Genomic DNA, 21,480 nt, shown 5'->3' on the forward strand with positions numbered 1-21,480 from the left:
ACACGCTTCCCTGCAAACACTTCCCTACAGTATGTTCATCTGCAGAGACACATCCCTTTTCTCACACACAGAAGCACAAAGACACACACATTTTCAGACGCCCCCCTGGCTAGTTGCGATTAGTCCTTGATATTTTCTCTCCAGTATGCACTGAGGTTCATGATCCGCCATCAAGAAAGACACAGATATGCTGGCGGAAAAAAAAACAGGCACAAACCTACAAGCGCACACATGCTCACACACATACTGAGATCGATACGGGGGCTGCTGTTTCACTGAAGCGCCCTGCTGTTTCTATCTTTGTCCCAGAGGGAACTTGCCAAACGCCAGTTGTCACTGGTTCCAAAACAGTTCCACCGCTCTCGCCTGCTGGATCATTTATAACTTGAGCCGGGGCCAGAGCTGTCTGTCGAGTCTATTTTCACATGCAAAAGGCCAAGTGAATTTTGTTTTCTCAAACTAATGTCTGTCTTTTGATCAGATGTTCCAAAGCCTGCCATTCTTTGATCAGGTAATCCAGAGACTTGGCAAAGTTGAGGAGAGGGTGCTCTGCTTTCCGCTCCGCTTCATTTTTCTGCTGATTTGCTCTGAAGAACGGATGTGCCATGTCTAATGTAGATTAACATTTCACTTGTACAATCAGCAGACACAGCGGTTTTCAGGTTTTTCTAGATGGTGGCAGGGAGGAGAAGGGCCCTCGCTCATTTTGTATGCTAAAGAGATGCACAAGAGACACGTGTTCAGTATTTGTACCAGATTGAATCCCTGGCCTTTCTCATGCAGGCACATTTGAGAATGTACAAAGGGTCAGGGTGCAGAAATGTCACCATCTCACCTGGAAAGAAACCTTTGTGAACTGTAAAAGATTGGCTTTGTCTGTCTGTAACCACCACAGGAATTACCTATAATTAGATTTCTCTCTCAGCACTGATTCTTGTCCCCTTCAGGTGGTTTACAAGCGGGCCGACATGGCCATTGGCTCGCTGACTATAAATGAGGAGAGGTCAGAGGTCGTGGATTTCTCCGTCCCTTTTGTGGAGACGGGGATCAGTGTCATGGTCTCCCGTAGCAACGGAACTGTATCACCATCCGCTTTCTTAGGTAAGAAGCTGTGTTTGTGTGAGGCGTCGAGCTGATGTACAGAATCTAATCTAATTGTAAAGTGTTGAGTTTGCATAAAGAGCCTCAGTCTTTGGCTGCTGGTCCTTACATCTAGATTAGCCGTTACTTTTTCTTAGCCGCTCGTGTCTTCCCAACTTGTAGTTTCACTCTGTCAGCAGACTCAAGGCTCCAGCGGGAGAACAGTTATTGGCCTATAGACTGCATTGAGATGATTGTTAAAAAAGAGAAACAGTGTTTATGGACTTCTGGAGAATATGTTTTCTCCAATGGTTGCTACATTATTTTTTTCAGCATACAAGGCCCATCTCTGTGTATACAGTGCATAATGTGCCAGGAAACTCTCTTGTCCCCTCTATTGATAATAACGATAACAATGACAATGATTTAATAATGCAGTAAAACTGTTTATTATGCTGTTATTGTATGTGGTAATTTAAATCTTATTTTGTTTGCCTTCACAGAGCCCTACAGTCCAGCAGTGTGGGTGATGATGTTCGTCATGTGCCTGACCGTAGTGGCTGTGACCGTCTTCATTTTTGAGTTCTTCAGCCCTGTGGGCTACAACCGCAGTCTCCAGACCGGCAAGAGTGAGTGATGGATCTAAGCTGTCGGTCTTTCCCAGTCTGACAGATGGGCCTGCGTGCAGTCCATCACTGTTGCCACATGAATCAAATGGACAAACACTAAACACACTCCTGGACTGTGGTTAAAGGACTTCAAAGTCAAAATGTTTTTGACATTATATGATAATGAACTTTGTTGTCTCTAGTGAATTTATTTTCTTGCTCTCTGATTGGTCAGTCACATTCACATTGAACCAGTTGACATTTTGGCTCGATCCCAGTACACCCCTTGCCCCCACCAGATAGCTCTTAACCCTCCATTTTGTGTGTTCATGTCTAGGGGTAGGGTGTCCTGATTGTTGTTGGGATAGAGAACTAGGGTGAAGTGTTTCGACTACATGGTCCTCCAAATAGAGTTTTTTTAGAGGCACACTTCAAACCTCAGTGTTATGAGAAATCATCTGCAAGATGGCTGCCCAACCAACAGAAGAAATCCCACAAATGTATTTTCTTTATTGATAAAGATTATAAAACTATGATTGTTGTCGTATAGACCCTTTTGTCAGTTTGTTAGCTGGAGGCAAAACATGACTCGCCACCACAGGGCTGTAGGCTACATAGGAGTCTCAAAATGTCGTCTTGTCGTGTTATTGGGAGCCAGAACAGAAGGAGTCATGGCTCAAAACTTAAATTTGACCACATACCAGCTGCCACTGCCCGTCAACAAAAACAAAGACAACTATGGTTAAATGCAATAAGACGAAAACACTGGATGGAGGTGACCATCAAAAATGCACGTATGTGCAGCGCACACTTCATATCAGGTTAGGGAAAAGTATTTCCTGTTGTAGGGATGAATAACGTTATGTGTATTAAGGGTTATCATGTCCATATCATCAGAAATTGGGAATGTATTAAGAGGAATACTGGACTTCTTTAATGCTAAATTTTTGGTGCATTAGCTAACGTTAGCTTCTATAGCAAAACAAACGAAAAAAAACCCCAAAAACATTCTCGTGTCATACTTCTTTGTGAGATTGGTAGAGTAATCAGCCACAAAGCTTCCTGTGAAATCATCCATCCAATGAGCGAGAGTATACAGGTCAGCAAGTCTGGTCCTGTTGGTCAGTGTTTACTTTTTCAAGTAACACTTGCGTCCCCGCAGAGTGAGTCACCTGACAGTGCGCTCTACACTAAAATGAGAGCCCTGCTGGTCAAAGAAACAGACCATTATATTTCTATATGAATTAATGAATGATTAAGTTAATCACACATTCACTTCTCTGCACTCTGTTGCTCCTCAGGCAAAGTGCCAAGAGTGCGCTCTGCCACTCCGAGAGTTTGGTTCATTCAAACAGCGCTCCGAACTTACAAACAGTCCAGTTTGTGCCTAAGTGCATGCTGGCACTGGGAATAATTATTTCTAATGCAGCACTTGCATCATCTTCCTCCTTTGTCTAAAACAAGCCAATAGATCTCCCTAGCTAGCGCTAGCGAACGTTTGTGGAGTGTTGTTTTGGCTCCAGCTAAGCCCCGCCCACCAAAAAACGCCATACTGTTTACTGACAGTAAAACGATCTATTATCTTAGTTTAGTGCTGTTTTGATGTATTATGATCGTTTTCTTTATAACAAGCATAACAAAAGTAGTATGCTGATGTCATAGTAGCCAACAAGCTAGCTAGCTAACACTACATTGTCATTGCTGATTTGTGCATGACAGTCCCACTGCTGCTCTAATATCAGTGCAGGCTGGCAGGGTTGGAGCACAGGTTGCTAATGTTAGCCTACACAGCATCACTAGTGGCCAAGTAATAGAGCGCTCCAGGGATGATGTTTATTTGTAGGCCAACATGGAAATGAACACAACCCAGTTTCCCACTACAAAAAGCACATGGTATTTTTCCATTGGATTTTGGATTAATGCAGAAAATAAGCCTTGTAGCCAACGAAAGTTTATGATACTCACACATTTTGTTCAGCAAGATAATCTTAACAGATTAACACCACTTTTATGATTTTTGAAGCGCAAATGCAAACGCCAGAAATAAAAAGCTACACCATGGTTGCATGACAGCTGTAAAGCCACAGACCACAGACACTATTTCGGGCATCTAACTATCGATTGATAGCATGAAACTTAAGTTGTGAACGAATTTCAAGTGTCCATGCTTTCCTATCTCCATCAGATAAATGGCAAATATAATTTTGATAATGTCATTATTGCCATAGTTGAATCTGTTTACGTAAATGCCATCGAAGACGACCGTTGACTTATCAGGGTCTTGAACAGTTGTCCCATTTCAAAGGGGAAGATTAGAACCACTCACGCTTTTAACTCTATTCTGAGGGGCAAACGGACACTCAAAAACGAGGAGTGGGGGTAAAAATAAGAAATGGGATTGGACTTTGAATGTGCTGCCCTGAATCCTTGTCTGTGAGTGAGGCGAAGTGGAAATTATACCTACAGTATGTTGAACTGCATCCAAGTATTCTCGGTATTGAAGCAGCCATTTATTATTCAACAGCATAGTTTGTACCCCTGTGATACTCAGTATGCCTGATGCCTCGGTCCAATACCCAACCCGACTCGCCTCTTTTACTGCATGATTGTTGTGCTCTACATAATTTTACCTCTCTGTCATCCTCCCATATATCCCTCTCATTCACTCACATCTCTCTCCTTCCTTCCTCCTTTACTCTTGTTGTATAAAGGAAGGAGTGTTTGAGCCCTTTCAATGGTGATTTGCACCATGTGGTTTAATCATTTGTAAGATCACGTAGCAGCTGAATTGAAAGCTGCCGTCGTCGAAATGTATAGTCGACGCCTTATGAGCTTTGGTGTCAAAAAGCCTGCCAGGTATTTTCATATCCAGTAAACCCATTTTTACAAGATCATTCAGGGAAGTTTAATTTGAATCGGCTGCTTCATCTGCAGCCAGTCGCTACTGAATAGACTATTGTGCTGTGTACTGGCTGGAAAAAAAAGTTAATGTTACAACCACTCATTATGCTCTCTCTTTTTCATTCTGTCTTTTTCCCTCTTCATCATTTTGGCCAGAGTCTGGAGGGTCTACTTTCACGATAGGAAAGTCTGTATGGCTTTTGTGGGCTATTGTCTTCAACAACTCCGTGCCAGTGGAGAACCCCAGAGGAACCACCAGCAAGATCATGGTGCTGATCTGGGCCTTCTTTGCTGTCATCTTTCTGGCCTCCTACACTGCTAACCTGGCTGCCTTTATGATCCAGGAGGAGTACATTGACACAGTGTCAGGCCTCTCGGACAAGAAGGTACCTCGTTGCTTGAATACTGATTAAGTAGGGAAAGCAGAAGGAGAATTAAAGTCTTAGAGTGAGCCAAATCCCATGCATTTGAATGTTAAATTGATTAAAGCACAGGAATTCAGAAATGAATAAAATCTCATTTAACGTAACTCAATTACCACAGTTCTTGAATACTTATAAGACAGTTCTAAATGCTACTTTAAGTCCACAGACTGCTCTCTTTTCAAAGATTTGACTGTGCATGGAGTGTTGTAAGTTAGTCTGGGAAGTGGACAGAAATAGGTCAGACAGATTGGTGCACAGCCTGGTGTGTCTCATGCCCCTTCCGTCTCCCTCCCTCGCCTCCCTTTGCTCCGCTAGTTTCAGCATCCCGAGGAGCAGTACCCACCTCTGAAGTTTGGCACAGTGCCCAACGGGAGCACAGAAAAAAACATCCGCTCCAACTACCCAGACATGCACCAGTACATGGGCAAATACAACCAGAGAGGAGTGGAGGACGCCATACTGAACCTCAAGACTGGGTCTGTCTGCTTTTAGATGATTTTCATGCATCCTGCTAAGATCTTTTTTCTCTCTCCACATCTCGCTTTTTTAGTTTCCAGTAGCTGAGTTTCCATTGAAGCATACTGGCAAATTATTGCGTGTTAGATTTGGGCAAGTTGTTCAAATTGTTCAGACTTCCCTCAGGCAAATATAAAACTATATTGTTCTTTGCTTGAGACATAAAATCTATATATAAGCTTACAAGACAAATACAACCAAGATGCTCCCATCACAAATTATTATGTACTGATCCAATAGTTTTAACGTTGAAAGAGAAAGGTTTTTTTTTTTGTTTTTTTTTTTGTTTTACTTTAAAGAAGTATTTCACAGCTGGAAAGATTATGTTTTCACAAAACTGGGCTGTCTATGTCTATAACGTTGCAAATACTTGTGAAATTGGTAACATGACCAAAGAAAAAAGAGAAAAACAGCTTACAGAACAAACTGTGCCGCACCAGATCAATGAATGCTTGATGATGAGAACATAGTTGCTAGGTTCTGAAGAAAACTGGAAGCGATCTGGTTGTCTTTGCGACAGTGGTGCTAGTAGTAATACCACTTGGAAATGCTAGGGGGAGGAAAAGTTGACTGCTTAGACTTCAAAAAGAAAACATTTAAAAAGACCCAATTTACTTAACAGAATTCCCCAACTATGAAGGATACAAGATACTCTGTCTTAGTGACAATTTCTTTTCTAATAAATCTAACCAAAACAAATATCTGCTTAGAATAAAGTCAACTCTTAATGATTTCTTTCTCAATTGGTGGACTCTAAACTACATTTGTCATAAAGTTCTGATAAATGCTTGTCATGGTTAAACTTAACGATTCAATAACAATTGTTTAAAAATGACATCATCTACTGAAACATGACATTTCTCCCAGAGAGTGATCCCTATCGATCTGTTTCTGACCTCATCCCTTTTGGTTTGAACAAATTTTGTCCCTCTTGTTAACATATGTAGGAGAGTATTAGAACATGGCTTGATTAACCAACCAGGAGTCAAGGGCCCTAAAGTTTACCCATACTGGACCACCAATCCACCAAAAGATACAGATATCCTCTTCAAAATCAAACATATCTGAATCCATCCACAGATAGGTCGCAAGGGCAGCAGGCCAAGCAAAGCACCCCAGACGTCCCTCTCCCCAGCAACACTTTCCAGCTCCTCCTGGGGGACCCTAAAGGCCCGAACATACACGGGCGGAACATACGCGGAACGGACTCCGCGGAGGTCCGCGTGGACTCAAAGCGGATGTCCGCAAGGCCTGTGCGCGCAAAGCTCAGATTTTACAACCGCGCGGACTCCGCTCCGCGCACCAGTGACTGCTCGGCATGTATTTTTCACATCGCGGGGATTTTTCACGGCCATTTTTACAGGAAACTACAACGCAGAAGTGCGCTCGACTATGGAAGCCCGAATGACTGCGGACATTCCTCGCGGAGTCCGTTCTGCTTATAGTACGCCCGAGTATGTTCGGGCCTTAAGGCGTTCCCAGGCCAGATGAGATATGTAATCCCTCCAGCATGTTCTGGGTCTGCCCTGGGGCCTCCTACCAGTTGGATGTGCTTGGAACACCTCTAACTGGAGGTGCCCAGGAGGCATCCTGATCAGATGCCTGAACCACCTCAAATGATACTTGATGAATGATACTCCTTCCGGATGTCTGAGCTCCTTACACTGCTTACCCTATCTCTAAGGATGAGCCCAGCCACCCCACGGAAAAAACACATTTCAGCTGCTTGTATCCGAGATCTGAATGGTTCTCTGCCTGAAAGCTAAGAAACAGGGTTATCCATCATTCAAATACCTGTGGTTCAAATTAAATAAATATGCAAAAAGGTTAATTTTTTGTCCTTAAATTTTAAAGGTTCTGTATGCCACATTTAGAGCGTTAATGTAGTAACAAGCCACTATTTGTGATGACTTCCTGAGCAGAGAATTAAGTCACACTCCCTCTGTGTGTGCTGTTATCTGAGCTTCTCTATGGTTTGTTTTGGTAAGCTAGTCCGGCCGTGCATGCTCGTTAGTACTATGGCTAGGTCATCATTGTGGCTTTGCACTGTGCTCATACAGCTGATCGTGCTGATACTGTGGTTGTTGCAGCATAGTGCCCATCCTCCGGTTCCCCCTGTTTAACACCGTTAGCTCTGTAAGCACTGTTGCTGTTGTTTAGCGCTTTTTATGGAGTTAGCATTGTTAGCTGCTAGCCGCAGGTTCAGCCACCTCCATGTTGAGAACCATTTCCAGACAACTCATACACTGTGAATTTTTTGTAGAGCTCCTTTAATTAGCAAAAAAATGTGTAAACTTGTAAAAACTTATTTTTATATATATATATATATATATATATATATATATATATATATATATACGTATATATATATATATATATATATATATATATATATATACACATATATATTACAGGGTTGACACTTCTTTACATCTTCTGAATTTTTTTAGGTTTTGCCTGCTCTGGGTTGAGCAACAGCAGCCTTGTAACACTCTCTCATATAGGTGAACATGTAGGAGAAAAAAATCTGTTCAAGTGGAAACAGGTTGAGGTCAGAGAGTGATTGATTTCTGACAGAACGCTCCAGTTGTCTTCAGATGAAACATGGGCACCTTGAACTGATACTGACCGCTCTTAGATACTGTACAATACAATCTCACAACATAGTCAATTTAGTAGCTGTTTTGGAGCGATTGTATCACACCATCTTTATCGAGTAGGTGTTCAAATTGCCATTCCTCTCAGCGCTTAAAGGATTTTTTGTCTACAGTATGTTTGCTTATAGTTGAGATTGAAACTTTGTTTTTTACATTGGAAACAGCAGTGAAACAAAACAGTCACAGTTCAAACACTATTCATTTTATTTCTGTCAGTTTGTTAAAGAGAAATCACCTAATATGGTTTATCATTTTATAATTTTGTTTTTGTTGGAGTCATACCTGCTGCCATTAATTTTGTGTGATTTTATTTGATGTTCTCACTGTCTCACTAGCAGGCCATCGTACACAGTAGCGTGCTTTTCAACTCCAACTAACATTTCACATCTTTTATCACACTCCTTGCCTTCCTGCACAGATTCTCTCACCTTTACTCCCTCTCTCTCTCCACCTTCAGCGCTATCTCCACCCGCCCACACAGTGCGAGCAGCATTTCCCCCTTCAGTTTCTCGTAGAATCTCTATCACCCGTCATGTGTTGGATAATCCCAGTTTACTTTATCCTAAGCCTCTGTCATCATTCCTCCCTCCCCATTGCCTTGACACCACAATTATAACTCCCAGTGTTAACATGCACAAAAAAAATGAGAAACTCTTGCTTTTTTCCTGCTTGTCTTTTCTCCTCTTCCTCAGTACTTATCTTTTCTTCCTCTCACGCCTCATCTGGCCTCTTATCTTACCATTTCTATCTTTTCTCCTTCTCTTCTTTGGTCCATTCTTTCCCCTCCCAGTGTGCTTTCTCGGTGTGTCTGTATTTAAACTTTATAATCCTCATCACTCTCTGGCTCTATCCCATGTCTTTCCCCCCTGAAGTGTGTAAATCTCCCCCCACCCTCCACTCTCTCCCTCTCTCCCTGTCACCGCGCTCTTCGCACCGTATAAATCCCCATCCTCCTCCTCCTCCCCTCCGCCTCCTCCTCCACCACCTTCCTGCTCCCTCTTACTCACACATCTTTCCCTGATCTCTGCCTTATTTTATTCTCCTTGTGTTTCCACTCTTTTCCGCCAAGCCTGCTTTACTATTCCACCCATCCTCCCTTTCTTCTTGTTATGATTTAACTTTTCATGCCCTCTCTATCATTCTGTGCGCCTGTCTGCCGAATATTTTTGCACCCTAACTCTCTTCCCAGGTACATTGTAGAGATCCACCTTTATGCCTCCTCCTCCTCCTCTCCTGCCTCAGCTGCTCTCTCCATCCCTCTGCTCCCTCTCTCCCATTAAATGATGAATGAATTCTCTCTTGATCCCTTTACAGGAAACTGGATGCTTTTATTTATGATGCTGCAGTATTGAACTATATGGCCAGGAAGGACGAAGGTTGTAAGGTGAGGACTAACCCATACAGGCACTTTTGCTCACACACTAGATTCAACATCTTTGTCTCTTGGTCATTTTTTTTGTTAATATCTGCGCATTGTCCTTTTTCCAAGGTGATGACCATAGGCTCGGGGAAGGTTTTTGCCACCACAGGCTACGGTATCGCCCTGCACAAAAACTCACGCTGGAAACGTCCTCTTGACCTGGCCCTGCTGCAGCTGGTGGGAGATGGTGAGAACTATGGGGAGGGGAGGGGAGGAGAGGGAAAATAATTAGGACAATGGAGGGGCAAAGAGAAGGTTATGCTTAAAATGACAAGACAGAGAAACGAGTGGCAGAGTAGCACTAGCATGGGGGGTGAATGGAGGACAGGGGGGGGTAGATGAATGAGAGGATGTTGAAGTGGATGAGGGGAGTCAGAGGTGTGGAGAGAGCGATGGCTGTAAGGTGTTTCGATTGTGAGGGAATAATGGTGTGTGGGAGAGGGCAAATGGTGATGGTTAAGAGGTTTGTAGGTCTCTTTATTGGCTGTAAGAGAGGAGGGGAAATAAAAGGGGAGGTGGGCGCAGGAGGAATATTATTTGTTGGTTACAAGCATAGTCTTTGGGGTGGGTGTGAAATTTTTTTTCAAACCGGTTTGATGTTAAACCAAACAGCAACTTCTGAGTGGGCCATAATGACACCGGTCCCAGCAACAGCTAGCATGTGACTGTCATGTACATAGCATCATGTAGCATAGAGCTTGCTGGCCACACTGAATCCTTTACATATGCACATCAACATCATCTGTGTGCTTCAGATCAGACTGGAGACATAACCAATTAGAAGATGGTGAATAGTCTACTTGATATCTTCCTGTGTTTGTAACATTACTTTTAAAACAGAAAACATATTTTATATTGTGACATTTGCTGGAAATGACATAAAATCGCCAACAGCAAGTAGTCTAGCTTGTTATTAGCGAAGGCCAACAGAAACTTTCAGCCCACTGGTGATCTCACTCGCGTCAGCTTCCACTGTGTTAAAGTTTATGTAGTGAAAGAAGGAGGTAATTCCTCATTCCTCATTTCAACTTCATGCAGGCTTCAAATCCAAAATCTTGTCATATAGGTGCAGTTTTACAATAGCTTCTTGTAGCTTCTTGAGAGACTAACTCTGCCATGTCTCCTCTCGTCACCCCAAAAAACACATGAACTGCTGAAATATGATTTCCTTCATCTTGCTGGTGCTTTGGCCACAGCCTGTCAGACAGTAGTGGCTCCGTTGGACAGTTTATAAACATAAATTGTGTTAATCACATTGCCATATTGCTTTTTATTAATCCAATACACGTTTGATTTAATGTTGTGACGCTGTCAACACAGGTTGCTAATGTAGGCCACTGACAAAAGTCAGTTCAGTTGGTTTGCGTAAAATCCAACCAGTTTAAGCTCGTACAACGGATTCAACTGGCAAAACCAGAAATTGACCCAATTCTACCTGCCCATACACTCGTCCAACCAATCTCGAGCAGCGCCATTCATCATAAGCACAACAGTTGGCACACATACCTGTCAATCAGGATGTCACAACACCTTTTTATACCATCAAACAACTAATGAAAAAGAAGCACGAACCTACATCAGGGTGATAAGGACTACGTAATATGACAGAAACCATCTTTGTTGAGAATCAATTTGATGAGTACTTTGACTTCTTAGCGCGCCCCATGTCCCATCCGTTAACGTCGAGGGGGAGGGGTTTATGACCTGTACTGCAGCCAGCCACCAGGGAGTGATCAAGATGTTTTGGCCTCTTTTTGGGGAGCTTCCATATTGTCTATCTTCATTATACAGTCTGTAGTTTCAAGCATTGCAGAAATGACTTGATTCTGTTAGTGAAAGTGCCCCCCCCCCCCCGGTTTTCACTCCTCTCAACCTACCTGACTTTCACTTTCTTTCTCCTTCCTCCTGCTCGGGCTGGTAAAAGAAAAAAAAAGGGATTTACTTGTGTGAGTCAGTGTAAAAAAAGATCATCACAACTTGTGCTGTGACAGATTTACACTCATTACAGATTAGCTGATGCTGACACGTGGAGTGAGGAAGTGTAAGAAAAAAAGGAACACCTGAAAATACCCTGAACATGAGATGAGCCCGATGAAGCAAAAAGAGAGATATGAAAAAAACAAACAAAAAAAAAAAACAGATCAGATAATTGGATAATTGATAGCTATGGCAGAGTTATTAGTATGCTGCACGCATTTGTGTCTAAAATTAATCCATTGGAGGACGGTTCCTTGTTACTGACAGAGAGAATCTGTTTTTAGCAATAGTTGTCAGTACACTAATGCTTGATTGTCATTTTACACAGTCCGCCACACACATTTATTGTCTCAATCGGATGCTGCTTGTTTGGCTTTTCCTCGTGCTTTAAATCAGCTTTGCTTATGGCGTGGCGGACAAAGCCCTTTAGCTGTTTCTGGCACACAGACACTTTAGCTGCTTACACACTGATAATGCCAATTTGGTGCCAAGATCTATTAAATAAGAACAGCGTCTGGAGCTGAATAGTTGGACCTGGGAAAGGATGTGTGTGTGTGTGTGTGTGTGTGTGTGTGTGTGTGTGTGTGTGTGTGTGAGAAAAACAGAGAGCACAGACAGCCTTGACATGCTATGTCTGTTGTTTCTGTTAGTTCCTGGTATGTTCCCTTGTCCTTGCTCCTGCTCTGTGCAGCAAAAAGCCCTTAACATTAGTTGTGTACACTGGATGGATATAATAAAAAGGTGGTGTTGAATGCTGAGGGTTCTAGTTGTAGGCAGGCATTATTGGAGTGGATTACTAAGGAAGAGGATTAGTTTGTTTGGGTGGGTCGGGTGGGGGGGGGGGGGGCAGCTCACATTCAAAGTGCCCTCAAAGGCTGCATCTCAACAATCGCCCTCCGGCTCAAGGACTCCGCATCACACATTCAGCCGGGCTAAATCATGTCACAGTGTTACATCATTATTGTACCTTGCCGTGTTGAGTCATATCATTTTACAACTGCATTAGAGGGGCACTAGAGAAGTCCGACACTGCTTTGTCAACCCCGTGAGTGTATTGTTCTCCTTGTTGCTGCCTCTGGTGATTCATACCACGGCTTTAAGAGAAGGTCCATTGATCTCGCTACAACTTGTATCCTGATAAAGGCAAAACTGCTGAGTAGGAAGATTTCCTTTTTTCCCCCCTCTTATCAGATCCACTTCTATTTTTTGCATAGTATCAGGATTTTGATTCCAAGAATATATTATTCAGTGAGTAGATATTAAAAAAAATGTGAGAAGCTGGGTTTGCAGCTCTTGGCTGGGAGAGTGTGTTTTTTTTCCGGTAGCAATCTTGCAATGAATGCCGAGAGGTTTGTCGTGTTGTGATAAAAGCACAGGATTGTACGGGTCATGGTTTACTGCTCAACAACTGTGGAGCTCAGCGGCTCTGGACATGTTTGGCACGGTGCCACATCTGGCAAAAATGCAAGCATGCACGCAGGCACTTGCACATTTACATAAGCACGCAGACACACACTGATACACACACGCTAAGACACACGAATACAGTTTCCTTTATTAAATAATGTCTTTGTGGTGCATGCCAGCTCTGTGTTTGCAGCGTGCCAGCTCTACCTGACCTGACCTGCCAGAAACGACAGAGGTGGAGTGTGGATTTGACACACCTGTCAGATTTGGCAGGCCTGAGCTGGCTGCGACTGAGAGGTAGAGACAACTGCCATCACAAAGGCCTAAGGGAGGGAAGAAACCGGCGCGGTGAGAAAGAGTCAGATTGTAAAAGAGGGAGACGAAGAAGCGGAAGATGAATCACTGGAAGTCAAATGGCAAGGAAAGCCAGGAGATGAGACTTAGAGCTTAGAGAAAGGATTCAACCGGGGCTTGTGAAGTGGAGGACAGACATGAGACTACCTGTTTATCTGTACCCTTCACTAAGACACTTGCTGTTTTCACAACAGGCTCCTGTTTGGTGACACAGCTGCTACTGAAGGTCATTGACACCGATAAATCCTCTTCAATGGGGCTCTGCTCTGGAGTTAAAAACAGACCTTTGTGCCTTGGAATGCATCGTCGTAGATGTCAGGCAGGATAAAGGGGACGTGTCCTCCTAAATATTTAAAACGTGCATTTGTTCCCCCAAAAAAACATACATTGATGCATAAAAAATCACCAGAATGATCAAAATTAAGTGTCCCCTCCAGTGTTGAAGTGTACCTACGCCTTTGTTAGAGTGTATGTATGTATGTATGAATGAATCAGAGACAGGGAGTTGTTACCTGAGTCTGCCAGTGGGCTGCAGTAGCACTGTGTCCATCTGTTGCTGTAGCTGGAGGCCACGGCTGATTGGCTAATGATGTTCTACAGGAGACACATTAGCCAGATCACACAGATGACTGAGTCGGCTTCATCTAAGCTACGCAAGCACAGCTAATGATGGCACAAATGAAAAGCCAGAGCTTGAGTTTTCTCAGAGCAGTGTACTGTAGTGGCGCGAGTGGATGCGTTGACTTGTCGGCTTTTAAACCCTGCTTTGGCACTTAGAAATAGTTCACAGACTGTAATATGCAGTAAAATACAACCTTCAGACCTGGTTATTGCAGCGCTGCTCATCCCGCCATTGCTATTAGTGTAACAGAAAGCTCTCATTATGAGTTCTGTTGGAGAATACGCCTCTTTAATTTCATCATGAATCATTCGCTGCGTTTTCAGGCTGTCCATCACTATGGTTACACCAGCAACCCCCGCAGCCAATCATAGGTTTCGCAGGGCAGCTCGGATTCGTAAGGCCAGCGAGATCATAAATGAAAAGGTAGAGGAGGAGGTTGGTTGGTTCCTGGTAGGTTAACAGATGGGAATCTTGAATCCCCCAGAGCTTACCACCTTGATGGAGATTCGGACCATCCCTCCAGCACAATTAAATGATTATGATCTCCTCCCTCTGTCTCTGCCTCTGTCTCTGTCTCTGTCTCTGTCCTTTCCCATCGTCTCTCTCTCTCTCTCTCTCTCTCTCTCTCTCTCTCTCTCTTCACATTTTTTCTCTCCTCTCATCCTCTTCAAGCTGAGGAGTGTTCCCGCTGTTTGTCATAATGACACAATCTCAGCCTCTCGTCCTCCATCTCTGCTTCCCTTGTTCCAGCCCCCTCTAACTCCCTCTGTCTCTCTGTCAGTCTCATTTCCCCTGATGCGTTCGTGGACAGAGAAAGAATGCCGATCCCTCCCTCTCTCTCTCTTCCTTTGTAAAACATTCTTCCCAACTCTCTCATTACCCCTCTCCCTCTCCTCTATGCTTGTTTCAACCTATCCAGCCATCTCACCGTGGCTCCTGGTCGCCCCTTCTTCTTCTCTACTCATTTACTCCGGGTTACAATGTTGAGATTAGGTTGTCGCTGCCATTTTACTTCTCGGTGCTACTTCATTGTTTTGGACTCTCTCTCTCTGTGTCTCAGGCTGCTTCCTCTTTGTTACTTCGGACACAGTGCTGCTTTTTGTATTCTGACCTCTGACCTTGAGGAGTCACCTTGGATAATGGGCAAACAGCAAGCAATACTGTAGACCTGTACTTTAGTGCTTATTATTAGCCTTTCTGTCTCCCTGTGTGTCCCTTTCACTATCTATTGCTCCTTGTCTCTATCTATCTGACTGTTTGTCTGTCTGACTGAATGTCTCTACAACCTTGAATTAACCCCAACCCCCCCAGCCATAATTCTTCTCGTATCCAACACGATCCCCTCTTTCATCTCTTAACCCCTTTGTGTCTTGTCCCATCTTACTTTTCTTTCTATTATGCATTCCCCTCCCTCCACGTTCTCTCTCTTTTCTTTCCTTCTCTACTGTTAACCTCATCCATTTCCCTTTCCCTGCTTCTCTTCCTCATCCTTGCTGACCCCACCCCATCCCCTTTCCAGATGAGATTGAAATGCTGGAGCGCCTCTGGCTGTCAGGTATCTGCCATAATGACAAAATTGAGGTGATGAGCAGCAAACTGGATATTGACAACATGGCCGGGGTCTTCTACATGCTGCTGGTGGCCATGGGCCTCAGTCTGCTGGTGTTTGCCTGGGAACACTTGGTCTACTGGAAGCTGCGCCACTGCATGGCCACCAGTTCTGGCAAATTGGACTTTCTCCTGGCAATCAGCAGGGTAAGTGTTTTTGTCTGTGTGTGTCTGCAGTGTTTTTCTGCACCGGTACACGAAATGTCTCACTGTTTTGCAGACCTTCTGAGAAATGTCTCAATATTTTATACCCACATTTCCATTGCTGATGTTTTAACTTCACCTCATTAAATCTCTTTTTTTGTGGCAACAACAAGGTGTTCCTACAATTTAGTGCACTTAAACTACACTGCGCTAAAACAGGACAACATGATTGGATCCTAAATGCTGCACACGTAACCATATGCATACACATGTGCTAGAACATGTGTGTTCTTGTCTGTGTGTGCCCTTATCTGTTACTGGGTGTGAGTGTTAGAAAGTGTGAGGTCCGGGGGTCAATTCAATTCCACTCAGTCAATTCGGGAGATTAATTGAAATTCAATTCCGCTCACACCCTGGATATCCTGTTCCTCTGACAGTGACCTTGACAGAAGCAGCCCACACCATATGCATGTGATCATTGTCGCTTTACTGATAATAATTTATCCTTTTTTTTCACCACTGCAGTTGTAATTTATGCATTTATGTATGCAATTCCATTAACCAAACAATGCACTACTGTACTATAAATAGGAATGGATGTTTATCTGAAAAACAGCAATCTTGCATTTCTTTTGAAAACTGGAACTTATTTGGATTGCTGCTTTATGATTTCCACCCTCATCCACTCCCCTCTTTCTCTGTCCCTTTATCTCTCATGCACATACAGTAATACAGTATTTTTTGGACATGTGTGGTGTGAAATCTGCATCTGTGTTGTACCTATTTTTACATTATCACAAAAACAGCATTTAATTGGTTGAACTTTTCATCTCAGGATATATTGTTTGTTCTATTTTCATGTTACTCTGCGATTAAAGGTTCAGTGTGTGGCATTGAGGTGGATATATTACCAAAAATGAAACATATAAGCATGTTTTCTTTAGTGTATAATCACCCGAAAATAGGAATCGTCATGTTTTCGTTATCTTAGAATGAGCTGTTTATATCTACGTAGGCAGTGGGACCTCGTCTACGGAGTCCCCCATGTTACACTGCCATGTTTCTACAGTAGCCCAGAGTGAACAAACCAAACATTAGCTCTAGACAGGGGCCATTTGTGTTTTCATGTCGGCCACCGTAGCAACAAGCAGCATTGTAAAAACACTGATTTTTTTTAATGTGAAACTGCTCTATCCAGTGTTTTACTGCTTTAAATTACCGGATCTGTTTGTTTTGGAGAGGAGGAGACGTCTGTGGATAATTTGACTTCTGGTGAAAACCTCCTGAAAGTCTGGACCTTAAGTTATTAGGAAAAAAAATTACCAAACATTAGCAGGTGCTGGGCTAGCAGTATGTCTGCAATGAGCCAAACAGCATCTGAGAAACACTGATTTGTTACAGGAAACTGCTTTATTTTAGCATTTTTACCGGTTTAAATCACCGGGTCTGTTTGTTTTGGAGAGGAGGAGACTGCTGAGGATAATTTGGCTCCTGGTAAAAACCTCCTGAACAGTGAACACTAAAGGAATCCTTATCCATAAGTTCATGCTTGGCACATTGTAGAAGTTTTAGCTGGTTGCAATCTGTAGTCGTCACTTCTAGATGCCACTAAATCCTACACACTGTTCCATTAAACTCTGACTCTGTGGTCTTTATTTGTGCTCTCTTCTCCACAGGGCATGTATAGCTGCTGTAGCTTTGAGGATGAAACAGCGCCAGGTGGATCTAAATCTTTGCCTGCTCACCATCACACTGCGATGGTAACAGTCCCCTCGCAGCCACATGTTGTCTCAACGTCTATGACCAACCCAGTCATGGCCATGGCGCAACAGCAGCAACCACCACAACAGCAGCAACCACAGCCCGTCTACAAAACACCTCTACCGGGCTCTCCTCCCACCGTGGTGCATTCTGGGACAGCACTGGGTCCCTCCAACACCCCCATTGCCGGTGCACCCCTCCCTTGCTCCACCTTCCTGCCCCGGCCAGATCGCAGACTGGCTGTGGTGGATCGCTGGAGGCTGCCCAAATCTGCTACAGCCACTAATCCACTGGCTGTAAGAGGGGCCATCACTGACATGGGACCCTTTGCTCAGAAAGTGCCACCAAACTGGGCTTCAACTGCTGGAGGGGGTGGGGGACTTGATGGCTATAAGAGATATTATGGTCCCATTGACCCTGAGGGACTGGGGCCCTGCATGGAGCAGCAGGCAGGGTCCCAGACCCCCAAGACTATGCCTAGGGGCCACCCCCAGCCCCCTCCAGCTAGTGTGGCCTTCTATTCAGAGAAGGGCATGGACCACGGGGTGGGGAAGAGGGCGGTGGGAGGTGGCAGCGGAGGTCAGGGGAAAGGGGCCAGTAAACCTCTGGGCACTCCGAGACTGCCTCCTAAGAGTCAGGCCCCTCTGCCTCCTACACCCCCGCTGCCACACCCCTCTCCCCCTCTCCCGTCATCCTTCTGGAGGAAGCGGAGGCCCAAGAAGCCCAAAGAGCCTGGAGGGCCACTGTATGAGAACATTCTGCCCCTGGGGCGGAGGGGAGGAGCACGAGATGGAGTGAGGGAGGGAGGAGGGAGGCGGGCACGCCCCCTCTCTCCCCCGCTCTCACTTCCTGTGCCAGTACCCCTCAGCCCCTCTTACACCCCTCCTTCGCCCTCTGCATCTTTGCACTATACATCCTCCTCTTCTTCGTCGACCACCTCATCCACATCCACGTCCTCATCTGCTTCATCTTCTCGCTCCACCTCTCCCACCTACTCTTACAGCTCCTCCAGGAGCACACGAGACAGGACTGGAGGACTAGATGGAGAGGATGACGACGACGATGAGGAGCTGACGGAAGAGTCAAGCCTCCTCCTCGGCAGGGGGAGGGAGAGGGAACGCTCAATCATCCGGCCTCGTTCCCTCAGCCACGGGCGCCTGCCACCACCCATACCCCCCAGGAAACCACGCACATCCTGGGGTGACAGAGAAAGGGAACGAGAGAGGGAAAGAGGTGGAAGCCAACTGTCCCAGCTCCAAGAGTGGTGGGCAAGCTGGAGCGAGAGAGAGCGGGGCGGAGCGGGTGGAGATGCTGAGAGGCAAAAAAGGGAAAAGAAGAGGAGAAAAGAGAAGGAGAAAGAGAAGAAGAAGAAGAAAAAGAACAAAAAGAGGAAAAAGAGGGAAGAGAGGGAAAGAGAGAGGGAGAGAGAAAGGAAGCGGCGAAAGGTGAAAAAGAAGAAGAAAAAGGAGCTAAAGACAAAGAAGAGGAAGAAATCAATTGGGGGAAGACGCTCCGAGCCAGAGGAGGGAGATGTAGAGCCAGAAAGGGAAGGGGAGGCAGAAGGAGACAGGGAAGGAGGGATACAAGACTACTCTTCCTTCTCTACCCAGTATCGGAGTTCATTTGCGGAGAAGGGAAGGGATTCATGGGAAGGAGAGAGGGACAGAGGTAGGAGAGAAGGAGGAGATGAGGGCAATGACAGGGAACAGGAGGACAGTGGCAGGAGCAGGGAGAGGCGTCCCAAATCCTCACGCTCTCATTCCAGACATCGTGTCCCTAATAAGCGCTACCCTAACCTCCACAAACTCCCTGCATCAGTCAAATTTTGGGTAAATGGCAGAGGAGATGATTCTAATACTCCTCCAACATCACTCCACCCGCTCCTTCCATCCTCCAAGAGGAGAAGAAGTGGAGGGATTGACAGAGACGACAGCGGGAGGGTCGGAGAGCGGCGTCCTTTGTTAATGCATTACGAAAAAGAGAAAGCACAGACAAGAGAAGGGCTTTCCTTCCCTGAGTGGGACTCTGAGGATGATGAGGATGATGATGAGGAGGAAGAAGAGGAGAGGGATAGAGTGAGGGACCGGGTAGAGGAGAGGGGAAGGAGAGCAGGTAGGGGGGCAGTGTCTGAGTCAGAGAGGGACAGGGTCAGGGCGGAGGACAGCTATTCAGATGAGGGTTCGTCAGGGGAGTTTGGCCGTTTTGAAAGATACTGGGAGGGAGGTACAGGGGGGAGCAGCTCTGGAATCGGAGGCATAGGTGGAGGAGGCTGGTTTTTCGGCACCTACCCCTCCAGAGAGAAAGGGGGCAGTATCAACAGTCGAGATGATTCTTTGCTAGGAACTCGGGCAGAAGGATGGATTGGTGCTGATTTCTGGGGTTCAGGGCCAGGAGTAGGTTGGGGCTCAGGGGGAGGGAGCGGAGGGCTCGGCTCACAGTGGCCGCCACCCCCCGCAGCATTCCCTCCACCCAGGAGATACTGGTCCATGGACAAGATCCCTGTGAAGGGAGAGAAAAAGTGGAAAAGTGGAGGAGGGAAGAGCAAGGGGCGAGCTAGGGACAGAGGGGAAGAATCAGGACGGGCAACCATGTGTTCCTGTAGCCTTTACCCCCAGCCCCACCCGTACCCACACCCCAGCAGCCGCTCGCACACCTCCCACTCCAAGAGAGGAGCCACGGCACTTTCCCATAGCCAGGAAGAGCTTCTCCCCCACTGCCACAGCTTCAGCGGGGGTTCTCGCCCCAAGCCTCTGCCCCCCAAACCAGATTCCAGTCAGGCCAAATCAGGCAGCCAATCTAACCTCAGCCTCAGCACACAGCCCACAGACCATCCACCTCAGCCCTCACCGTCACCACCCCAGCAGCCGTCCATGTCTCCCACCTCCCTCCCGATGCCCATCCCGCCTCCGCCCTCCTCATCCTCCGTCTCACCACCAGCAGGGGTAGGGATGGTGGGCCAGGGCCAGGCTCAGGCTTCGGCCAGTGCCAAACTCCAGTATCAGAGACTGCGCTCGGTGCCACAGCCACGGAGGTTCTACTCCCCCCACCTGCCACTCAAAGCCAAGAGCCTGTGCTCACGCCGAGGGTCGGCCCACTTCTCCAGCCTGGAGAGCGAGGTATGACAGGGGGAGAGGAGAGAGGGAGACGTGGGAGCGAGCACCACAGCTGTTGAGAACCGTGGTGCCATGGCAGCTGGAGCCAGGGATGACACCAGAGATATAGCTGCCTTGGTGACCATAGGTAATCAACTAGCGACCATCACTGCGGGAACTAACATGGACAGTAGTTCTACTGCAAACACTGCTCTGTGTGAGAGCAACGCTACCGCCACCCGCTCCATTGTACGCGTTCTCGTGAGGGCGACAGTGAGACGCCACACCAGGGTGAGCTACATCCGTCTGGATGGTTCCCATGACGACGAGAGTGAAGGCGAGGCTGCATCACCGGGGACAGCAGCTCCTGAACTTCTCCTCCGCTCAGAATTGAGCTTTGTGATGTCATCTTCGGTTCTCCTCCCCTCCCCGAGTCACAGCTATGGATAAGAGTAGTCTCCAACTTGTGAGTAATGATGTCATATTTGTACACACAGATACACACATGCACGAGTGCACACACACACGTACAGACACAGATATATGCTCAAAACGTCTCCCTCCCTCTGGCTTTGAAAACACACCTTGGTGGGATGTGGAGAGACCCACCCTCTCCCAAAAGATGCCAGTGTTGGGTCAATAGACTCTGGCTCCGTGTCCTCATTGGCTGTTGGCTTTTGAACTGGATTGGTGGACTGCTTCTTGGTGTTGGAGAGACTGCCCCCTCTTCTTCCCTTTTGTAAATCAGTTGATATGAAAAGCAATGCAGTCAGCTCTCTCATGCACTCTGCCTGATCACCTTTCACTGGGCAGTGAGGACAGTGCTATTTATTTGCCCTTTGACCTCCTTTGACACCATCAGGCCCATCTAGCTCTACCCCAGGACCATCTACGTGATGTCATGTTTT

At 45.8% G+C, this 21,480-nt stretch overlaps 1 protein-coding gene across 1 annotated transcript in view; it reads left to right on the forward strand.

Annotated features, from left to right (window-relative positions):
* grin2db (glutamate receptor, ionotropic, N-methyl D-aspartate 2D, b) overlaps positions 1-20,993 on the forward strand; it is a 66,317-nt gene extending 45,324 nt beyond the window's left edge. The window contains exons 9-16 of the mRNA XM_033640962.2: positions 948-1,101; positions 1,584-1,709; positions 4,746-4,975; positions 5,330-5,490; positions 9,502-9,571; positions 9,677-9,794; positions 15,487-15,722; positions 17,396-20,993. Of these exons, the coding sequence (XP_033496853.2) occupies positions 948-1,101; positions 1,584-1,709; positions 4,746-4,975; positions 5,330-5,490; positions 9,502-9,571; positions 9,677-9,794; positions 15,487-15,722; positions 17,396-20,602 (4,302 nt within the window). The 3' untranslated portion in view covers positions 20,603-20,993. The remainder of the gene's footprint in view (positions 1-947; positions 1,102-1,583; positions 1,710-4,745; positions 4,976-5,329; positions 5,491-9,501; positions 9,572-9,676; positions 9,795-15,486; positions 15,723-17,395) is intronic.
* Positions 20,994-21,480: the final 487 nt, after the last annotated feature.

This window comes from Epinephelus lanceolatus, chromosome 10 (assembly GCF_041903045.1).
Source record: "Epinephelus lanceolatus isolate andai-2023 chromosome 10, ASM4190304v1, whole genome shotgun sequence".
NCBI lineage: Eukaryota > Metazoa > Chordata > Actinopteri > Perciformes > Serranidae > Epinephelus > Epinephelus lanceolatus.